Consider the following 10,161-nt stretch of genomic DNA (forward strand, 5'->3'; position numbering starts at 1 on the left):
CAATAAATGTTTACTGAGTGTGAGCTAAATGCCAAGCACTATGTGCTAGCAAACGGGAATATATAGTGCAAGATCTGGCTTTAAAGTGAACCCATCCAGAACCCGAGAATTGGGAATTGTGGTTATGTTCCTAATCTTACCTCAGACTTGTGGAGCCTTGGGTAAGCTACAGAATCACTGTGGCTTGGCTTTTTTTCTTAATCAAACTTTTTTATTTTGAAATAATTGTAGATTCCCTTGGAGTCATAAGAAATAAAAGAGAGATACTGTGTAGCTTTACTCAACTTTTGCCATGGTAACTTTTTTGCAAAATTATAGTACAATTTTACAAGCAGGAAATTGACTATTACAATTCACCAATCTTATTCAGATTTCTCCAATTTTACTTGTACTCTTTTGTGTGCGTGTGTGTTTATTTCTGTGCAGTTTTGTCCTATGTGTATGTTCATGTAGCCACTTAGAGTCAGGATACTAAACAGTTCTGTTACCAGAAACATCTCTCATCTTGCCCTTTTATAGCCATATTCACCTCCCACCTACCCTACAGCCCTAGTCTCTAACCCCTGGCAATCTCTAACATGTTCTCTATCTCTGTAATTTTGCCATTTCTGTAATATCATATAAATGGAATCATACAATGTATAACATTTGAAACTGGCTTTTTTTCCCCACTCAGCATAATTTCCTTAATATCCATGCAAGTTGTTGCATGTATCAAGAGTTCATACCTTTTTATTGCTGAGTAGTATTCCGTGGTATGAATGTACCACAGTTTAACTGTTCACCGATTAAAGGACATCTGTGTTGTTTCCAATTTTTGATAATTATAAATAAAGCTGTGAGCAGGTTTTTGTGTGAATATAAGTATTCATTTCTTTGGGATAAATGCCCAGGAGTGCAATTGCTGTGTTATATGTTCACCACATGTTTAGTTTTATAAGAAACTACCAGACTGCTTTCCAGAGGGGCTATACCATTTTACATTCTCACCAGCAATGTATGTTGATCTAATTTCTCTGTATTCTCACCAGCATTAGGTGTCATTGCTATTTTTTACTTTAGCCATTCTGATAGATGTATCACTATTCATTATGGTATTAATTTGCATTTCTCTGATGGATAATGATGTTGAACATCTCATGTGCTTATTTGCCACCTGTATATCCACTCAGTGGAATGGCTGTTCATGCTTTTTGCCCATTTTCTAAATGGATTTATTTTAATTATTGCGTTTTGAGAGTTCTTTTTATGTTTTAAATACTACTCCTTTGTCATGTATCTGGTTTGCAAATATTTTCTCCCAGTCTGTAACTGGTCTTTTCATCTTTTTCACAGAGTCTTTCAGAGAGCAAAAGTTTTTGTTTGATGAGATCCAGTTCGTTGATTTTTCCTGTTAAAGATCTGGCTTTTTGTGTCAAATCTATGAACTCTTTGCCTAGCCCAGATCTTGAAGATTTTCTCCTATTTCTTTTTTTCTAAAAGTTTTACATTTTACATTTAAACCTGCAATCCATCTTTGAGTTAATTTTGTAAAAGGTGTGAGGTTTAGTGCACGGTTATTTACTTGTTTGTTTGTTTGTTTGTTTGCCTTTGCATGTCCAGTTGTTTTAGCTCCATTTGTTAAAAAGGCTGTCCTTCTTCCATTATATTGCTTTTGTATCTTTGTCAAAAATAGGTTGGGCATATTTGTGTTAGTCTTTTTCTGGGTTCCCTGTTCTGTTCCATTAATATATGTGTTGCTCTCTCCAGTGATATCACAATGTAGTGATACAGTAAGTCTTGAAATCAGGAAGGCTGTTCACACTTTATTTTTCTTTGTCAAAATTGTTTTAACCATTCTAGAGCCTATACTTTTCCATATCAATTTTAAAATAAGTTTGTTTATAGAAAACCTTGTTGGAATTTTGGTAAGAATTGCATTAAACTTAGAGATTAATTTGGGGAGAATTGACATCTTTACTATGTTGTCTTTCAGTCTGTGAACACGGTTGTCTTGGCTTTCATACTGTCAGTCAACAGCATTCATTGAGTGACTACTAAATGTAAACTTAGGAATGTTTTTAGAACTATTTAAGCTTTAGTGAAGTAGGACATTCATACTATAACTTCATTGTTTATTGTGATTTATTTCTTAGGAGGTTGATTTCAACCAAGTCGAAGAAGTCAGCTTTACTGAGGTAGAGTGGTCATTATATAACTTTATTGTTTACCTTTAGTGTGTTTTATTTCATAGCTCATTAATTTCAAACAAATTAAATAAATTATAAAGGTTACTTTCAAGCCTTCCTTCCTACCTCTAACTCTCACTCCCATACACATACACTAAATTTGATTTACTGAAGAATGAATTCATTGTTTAATGTCTGATAACTCCTAGAGGAAAAGATACATCATGGTCAGTGACCATGTGTATTCTAATCTGCTTTTATTCTGTGATACTTATTTAGAAAGCCTTTTCTTGGAAGCCAGGGTTCACTTTTACCAGCAGTTGTTTGCAACTGCTTATTCCCCCTCAAAATTCTAATTTCTATTTGTGGCATGATGAATTGGTTGCTGTGGAGATAATTGTCTAAAACTAGATTTAAGGGAGAATATGTAGCTAAGACCCAGTTTTTATAGGAAAATCTCTAATAATAAAGATGTGGGGAAGTGGACTCTGGGAATTTGTATCTTTAAACCAAATTACTTCTAAAAAAACAAATAAGGAATTATAGTTTTTTACCAATGTGGGTCAAGGCAAATAATTAATAACTGAGGCCTAAGGGCTGCACCTCTGAGAGAGGTCTTTACCATAGAGTTGCAGATTGGAAAGATTAAATGTCACAAGTAATTTGATTGGGAAAAAAAAATAAGCTTATTGTACAAATCTAGATCCTGGTCAAAGATTCCTTCATATTTAGCATTACTTGAAGTAGAAATTTGGCTGGGTGGTTATCTTAAAGAGGGCTTATTATTTGAATTCATTCATATGTAGGAAAAGGGCAATTCTGCAAAACGCAGGGTAATAAATGACATGACTGATATTCTCCCTTCCGCCACTCTGATTCAGTACATTGACTCTCCTGATGTGGAAAAAGAGGTGAAAAGACTACTGTGTTCAGATGCTGAAGCTGTCAGTGCCCGTATCCTTTTATACTAAATATGTTCTGCATAGTCTGTTCCACCCCATATGCACTAGTTGACAAGCCCTCACTTCTGGTATTTGCATGCCAATTTTGATATGTAGAACTTAAGATTTTTGGAAATGTTGTTTTCTATCTGGGAACAGTAAATTCACATAATAGAAATTTATTTACTTGTGTAATTCAATATAAGGCTCTTCTCCATACTGGGAATCCAGATACAAATGGCCTGAAGTTGGACTAAATTAAATAGCATTTTCAGCCAGAGAGCCTTTTCCCTTTCAATGGGGCCTTCTTCTTTCTTTCTGTTTTTTTTTTTCTTTGACTACCCCTTCTTTCAGGATGGGAAGTCATTGCCGAAGGTGAATCCAAGGAAATAGAAAGTCAAGGTTCCATTCCAGATGCAAGTGGCTATAAACAGGGTCATAGCTCATCAGGTACATTAATAAAAGCAAAGTAGGAGCTTCAGAGAAGATAGGTGTTGACTGTATGTAAGACCATTCTCCATAGACTTACAGGCCAATCACAGAAAAAGGATGCCTTTGCCCTCTTTCCTCTTATTGGTCCCTCACTATTTTAGAGATTCTAATCTCCCATCAATCCCTGGTATTCTAAATTGCTATGATCCCTTAGATTCTCTAAATATCTTGATCATTGAGTACATGAATGAATGTTATGATGTTTTGCATTTCCTGTCCTTGGTTTTTGAAGAGAATAATCTTTCTACAAGAAAAATTATTTATAAATTTCATTGGCTGCCCAGGAAATTTTAAGGGAAGGAGTATAATTGCAGCTGGAGTGGGAATCATTGAAAAATTTCAGATAGTTTCACCTTCCTCTTGCTTAAAACCAGTAGAATATGATATGTTTCGGGAGAAGCTCAGTGATTCTAGCAGCAGCGATGATGAGGACGAGGATGATGATGATGAGAGTGATGATGATGATGGTGATGATGATGAAGAGGAGGAGGATGACACTGATGATGAGGATGAAGAGGAGGAAGATTATTATGAAGAGAATCTGCAAAGGGAGCTACAGGCCAAGTTAATTGGATCTGCCCACTATGAGGCAAAGGAAGGAGCCAGTTCAATAGGTAAGTTAGAAGAAAAATAAAGGGATGGGACAGAGTGGGTGGCAGTGCTAAAAATTGACTCTAAATACACATTAGATGCTAGAGTGAGTTTGAGAAGTTATTGCTTAGATGTGTAGTGGACTTTTAGTTGATTTGAAAATTGTTCCAATAGTTCAGGCTATGTTTAGATACATAAAGTTTCTGTCTGTCTCTGTCAGTCATGGAAATTCAGAAGCAGATTCATTACTTGGAGAAAAAGCTCCGAGAGGTTCAATGCAGAGCACAAAGACAGAAGGAACTCATCATGAAAGTGGAAAACCTGACACTCAAGGTAAATTCTTGGCTGTTATAAAGATATTTTGGCATCTTTCAAAATTACATCTTTGTGTTTCCACTCATGTCATCTCTTTGCAGCATTCTCGTTCACTCGTGAACTTAAACAACCTCTTAGAAACCCCTAATAATAGATATCCCTATTTCCTTTTACCTGAGTGATTTTGATCATCTCATATAAGCAGTTTTGGGGAAGTGACCAGGAGACTTGAGATAATTGCCAATATCGAGCATTTCTTATGTGAAAGAGCTAAGCATTTTACATGCATCATCTCATTTCATCTTCATATCCCTGAATACAGGTATGGTCACTATTCCAATTTTATAGATAAGGAATTGAAATTCAAAGAGGTTAAGTAACTTGCCAAAGACCATAGTAAGTGCTAGAGCATAGATTTAACCCTGTCGTTTGTACCAAAATGTATTCATTGCAATAAAAGAGAATTAACTAAATTTATTTTGAAAAAATTTTAAAATAAATTTATTTATTTAAATTAGTTTCAAGTATACAGTACATTGGTTAGACATCTATAATGTTCATAAAACAATCCTCCAATGGCTCCCTCCTTCTCTCAGCCCTCCACTTAGCCATCGTATTAATGTTAACTGCATTCTCTCTTCCATGCTCCCTGTGCCCAACTATCAACTACTAATTTGTACTTCTTTAACCCTTCACCCCATTCTCCCAGCCTCCCAACCCCCCTCCCCTCTGTCCCTCACCAAATCGTGTAAAATCATATGGCATTTATCTTTCTCTGTCTGACTTATTTCACTCAGCATAATAACGTCTAGGTCCATCCATGTCGTTGCAAATGGTAGGATATCATTTTTTTTAATGACTGAGTAATATTCCATTGTATACACGAACCATAACTTCTTTATCCAGTCACCTATTGATGGGCATTTAGATTGCTTCCATATCTTAGCTATTGTAAATTGTGCTGCCATGAATATTGGGGTGCATGGATCTTTATGAATATTTGTTTTGGTTTTCTTTGGATCAATACCCAGAAGTGCAATTGCTGGGTCAAAAGGTATATCCATTTTTAATTTTTTTGAGGAACCTCCATACTGTTTTCCATAGCAGCTGTACCAATTTGCAATCCCACCAACAATTAGGAGGGTTCTCTTTTCTCCTCATCCTCACCAACACTTGCTGTTTTTTAATTTATTGATGATAGCCATTCTGACAGGTGTGAGGTGATATCTCATTGTGGTTTTAATTTACATTTCTATGATGATTAGCGACCTTGAGCATCTTTTCATATGTCCGTTAGCCAACTGTATTTCCTCTTTGGAAAAGTATCTGTTCAGGTCTTCTGTCTATTTTTTAATTGGACTGTTTGTTTGTTTGTTTTTATTTTTAAATTTTATGATGCATGCTTGAACAAAAATAAATATCTTGCTTTATTTTTATTAATACACATCAACAAAAGGAGAATGTATTTTTACTCCATGTTTGCTTTTCTCCTTATAGTGAGGGAAATTCTGAAGCATCTGGATAATTTCTTACCAGATTTCATATTCTTTAGAGCTGTAGTCATTGAAGAATAGAAACTTGACATGAAACTATACCTATTTAAAGTGTTGTCTTTTAGAATAACCAAGTGAGACAATAGATATGGACATACTTTGAAAGATACAGATATATGATATTGTTATGATTGCTGTCGCATGCAGTACTAGTTAGGAATGGTAATATTCTGCCCTAGTGCAGAGAAGTGAAGGAATCGGCACTAAATTCCAAGCTAGCTTTTTTAAATAGTTCACCACAGTTAAAGGATTTGTGCTCAACTAGAAAAAGGCATTTCAACCATTTATTTTAGGACAAGAAAAAAATGCTGTATAGGGTGTATAAAATCAAGTTGATGATCTTGTAGTTAGAAGGTGCTGTTTTTATCCTCTAAATTCTTTAAAAAGCGTGTTCTTTTCTTGCAACTAAGGCCAAACTCTTTGTGTCTTTTGGTTCTTTTTTTTTTTTTTTTTTGAGACTCAGAATTCATCATTTATACAATTTGTTTTCCAGACTCATTTATACTCCGTGCTGGAGCAGCTTAAGTTAGAGGAAAAACAAAAAAACGAGCAGGTAAGAAGTGTGTTTTCAAATCAACCAGAAAACATTTGATACGAAGAATACCCCACCCTACCCTCAATCTCGTTTCTGGCTCTTCTTTACAGAAATTGTAATGGCCAAATCTTCTAAACGAGGGTAGCAAGCTGTAACAAGGTCTTTGTGAAAATTCACTTATTTAACAGATATTGAATGCCTATTACATGAAAAGCCCTGGATGTACATACAGTGTTGAATAAGACAGATACAATACTTGTCCTCATGGAGCTAACAGTCTAGCAGGGAAGATAGACAGTAAACAAATTATCATACAGATTTAAAGGTGTGAATCGTGAAGAAGTGCTGTGAAGTAGAAAAAGTCAATGGTGCTATTTGAATAGAGTCTTGAATTAAATGGGGAGAGGAGTCATGATCAGCCTTTCTGAGGATGTTATATTTAGGCTGAGATCTGAGGTATAAGTGCAGGCAAAGAGGGAATGAAGAGCTTCTTGGATGGAGCCCGTGCCAGGTACCACATTGGGAAAGAATTTGGCCTCTTTGTGGACCTCTGTAGTATTTAAAACAAGGATGAGGTTGGAGAGGTAGGCAGAAGCCATATTGTATGGTCCCTTGCAGGCCATGATAAGGAGGATGGGTTTTATTCTTTAGTGCAATTGAAGCCCTTGAAGAGTTCTAAGTAGGAGACCCACATTTAATTTAAACTTTTAAAAGATCACTGGTCCTTATCTGGAGAATGGATTGTAGAGGGGCAGGATTAGAAGGAAGGCCAGTTAGGAGGCTGGATAGTAGTCTAATAAGAGATCATGATAATTTGGACTAGGGTGGTGGGAATAGAGCTAGAAAGGATATATATTTTTTAACTGCAATAAAAAGGTTTTATAACAGCTTTATTGAGATATAATTTACAAACTCTACAATTTACCCATTTAAATTGTATAATTCAATGACTTTTAGTTTATTCACAGAATTGTGCAACCATCACCACAGTCAATTTTAGAACATTTTCATTATCCCAAAGAAAACTGTACCCATTAGCATTCATTTCCCATTTCTTCTGGATCACTCTCCCCTCACCCCTAGGCAACCACTAATCTACTTTCTACTAGTCTACTTTGTCTATTTTGGCTATTCTATATAAAAGAAAACATATATAGTCTTTTGTGTCTCACTTCTTTCACTTAGCATAATGTTTTCAAAATTAATCCATGTTGTGGTATATATCAGTACTTCATTGTATGTCTGAATAATATTTCACTGTATGGATATACCACATTTTGTTTATCCACTCATCCATTGACGGACATTTGGGTTGTGTCCACATTTTGACAGTCATAAATAATGCTGCTACGAACATTCACATGTGAGAGAATGCATTTTAAAGGTAGGGTTGATGGGACTTGGGTCAATTACTGGATGTTGAAGGAGAAGGAAATGTTAAGGTTGTGTGCCAGGTATCTAACTTGAATGGCTATTATTTAAAGCCACAAGGGAGTGAGCAGAGTAAAAAGAGAATAGGGAAGTGTGTGATAAGTGAAGGTCAAGTAGCTGTATAGAAAATGTATGCTGACTCCAGCCTTATGCTGTTGAGGGTAATAATTTTAAAGAGACTGGAGGTCGTATTATGAATATGGGCTTAGCATGGGTCTCTTAAGGTAGAGATAATGGTGTACCCTATTCCCATCCTCATCCAGCAAGGCCAGGGGAATTCTTAAGTTCCATATATTCCCCTCCCCTCAGTAAATGACATATCCAAGTACTGTTTATAAATAACCATTTGAACAGTTAATGCCAAGATTGCTTTATCACCCACTAAACATCTTTGTTATCATCAATGTAAGTAGTTAGTATTGGGGAGTGCTATTATCAACATAGAAAGATAGCTGTAAACTTTATTCACTCAGAGCCCTTTATATTAGCCCATTTATTCAATGAAGATTTATTGGGTGCTACTTTAAGCTAGGTTCTGCAGGAAGCTACAAAATATTTGCAACTGAATCTCTGCCTTCAATTGGGGAGAGATCCATGAAAGGGATAGGAATTTAAAGGAATGAGAGCTCACTCTTGCCCATGGAAATTAGGGAAGACTTCATGGAGAGATGGTGTTTGACTGGGGCCTTAAAATATAAGTAGGATTTTAATAAGGAGATAGAGAAAGGAGGACATTCCATACAGAAAGTTGCAATCACAGTGGCTCAGAGGTGGTGATGCCAGGCTAAAGAGTTTAGATTTTTGATGTAGTTCATAATGAACCACCACAGCTTTTTTTTTTTTGACATGGGAAGTAATGCAGGAAGATTTCTCTGCCAGAAGTATATAGGATAAATTTGAATAGAGAAAGACTAGAGGAAAGATGCAAGTAATAGAAGGAATCAGAACTCAACAATTGATTAGATTCATAGGATAAAAAGGGGAACAAAGAGGAGTCCAAAGCCTGGGCAACTAGAAAATGGTATGCCACTAACTGAAATGAAGACAACAGGAAAAGAATTATTGGGGATGGGGAATGGAGAAAATGATGAGTTGAGTTGGAAGCATGTTGACTTGGAAGTACTTGAAAATGGGAGTTTGGAGAATGGCTCATGTGTAGAAATGATCACTGAAGTTGTAAGGACAGGTGAAGTAGCCAGGTTGAGTGTTCAGCAATAAGTCTGAACGCAGGGAAAATTTTCCCTTTAGAGGGTGCTGGGAGGAGAAAGAGCCCATGAAAGAGAAAGAATTGGAGCAGTCAGTGGTTGTAATCATGGTCAGAATCCAAGTGAAAAGAACCTCTAAATTACTGCAAGTGGGAATTATAACAGTTTTCAGTAGGTGGTGTGCAGTATAGGATCATTTTGTAATGCTCCATTCTTTCTATTTCACAGAATGAAAATCTACACTGGTATGGAGCTATCTAAATTGAATAACATTCAAAAACCACCTTTGTCCCAAAGACAGTATACCTCTCTGAGTGTTATTGATCATTTTGCCATTTCAAGTAAAAAATAAAATAAATCCTACACCACAAAAGGTTCAGGGCTTCTGACTCAGAAAGCATCGGGATAAGTAGAACACTGTCAGGCTTCTGACTGGTCAAGACTCTGAACCAGTTTCCAAGTATCTCATAATGTTGCAAGTAGCAGCAGCTAAGACCCTGTGTGTTCATTGAGACAAGAGGCTCTCCCAATTGCCTTATCTTCTGACTCTTAGAATATGGCTACAGTGATCCTATCCCAATTGCCCCTACACTGAGCTGTGACCTCTGTACACTCTTCCCAGAAGTACAAATTCTTAACAGCAAGCATATTTAATTGTTTTAGCATATTCAATTTTAAAGCTTCCTTTGATAAGTTTGGCATAATAAAGGACAGTATCATGGCCACAACATTGTGTATGCATTCTTGACTGCAGCACTGTTCTTTGGAACACCACAAGACTAAGATTAACTTATAAATGCCAAATTACAGTAGTTCTTTTTGGTTCATATAAATAAATTCTAGATCGATAATGGAGCTTAAGATTTCAGATGAATTTTTCTTGTTTTTTGTTTTTTGGTTTTTTTGCCTCTCCCTACAGATCATTTCCCT

At 36.0% G+C, this 10,161-nt stretch overlaps 1 protein-coding gene across 1 annotated transcript in view; it reads left to right on the top strand.

The window, feature by feature from the left end:
* Positions 1 to 6,652, top strand: part of TAF7L (TATA-box binding protein associated factor 7 like) — a 12,638-nt gene extending 5,986 nt beyond the window's left edge. Inside the window, exons 7-12 of the mRNA XM_015596225.2 lie at positions 2,136 to 2,177; positions 3,050 to 3,122; positions 3,464 to 3,559; positions 3,979 to 4,215; positions 4,413 to 4,525; positions 6,554 to 6,652. Of these exons, the coding sequence (XP_015451711.1) occupies positions 2,136 to 2,177; positions 3,050 to 3,122; positions 3,464 to 3,559; positions 3,979 to 4,215; positions 4,413 to 4,525; positions 6,554 to 6,652 (660 nt within the window). The remainder of the gene's footprint in view (positions 1 to 2,135; positions 2,178 to 3,049; positions 3,123 to 3,463; positions 3,560 to 3,978; positions 4,216 to 4,412; positions 4,526 to 6,553) is intronic.
* Positions 6,653 to 10,161: the final 3,509 nt, after the last annotated feature.

Source organism: Pteropus alecto, unplaced genomic scaffold (assembly GCF_000325575.1).
Source record: "Pteropus alecto unplaced genomic scaffold, ASM32557v1 scaffold179, whole genome shotgun sequence".
Classification (NCBI taxonomy): domain Eukaryota; kingdom Metazoa; phylum Chordata; class Mammalia; order Chiroptera; family Pteropodidae; genus Pteropus; species Pteropus alecto.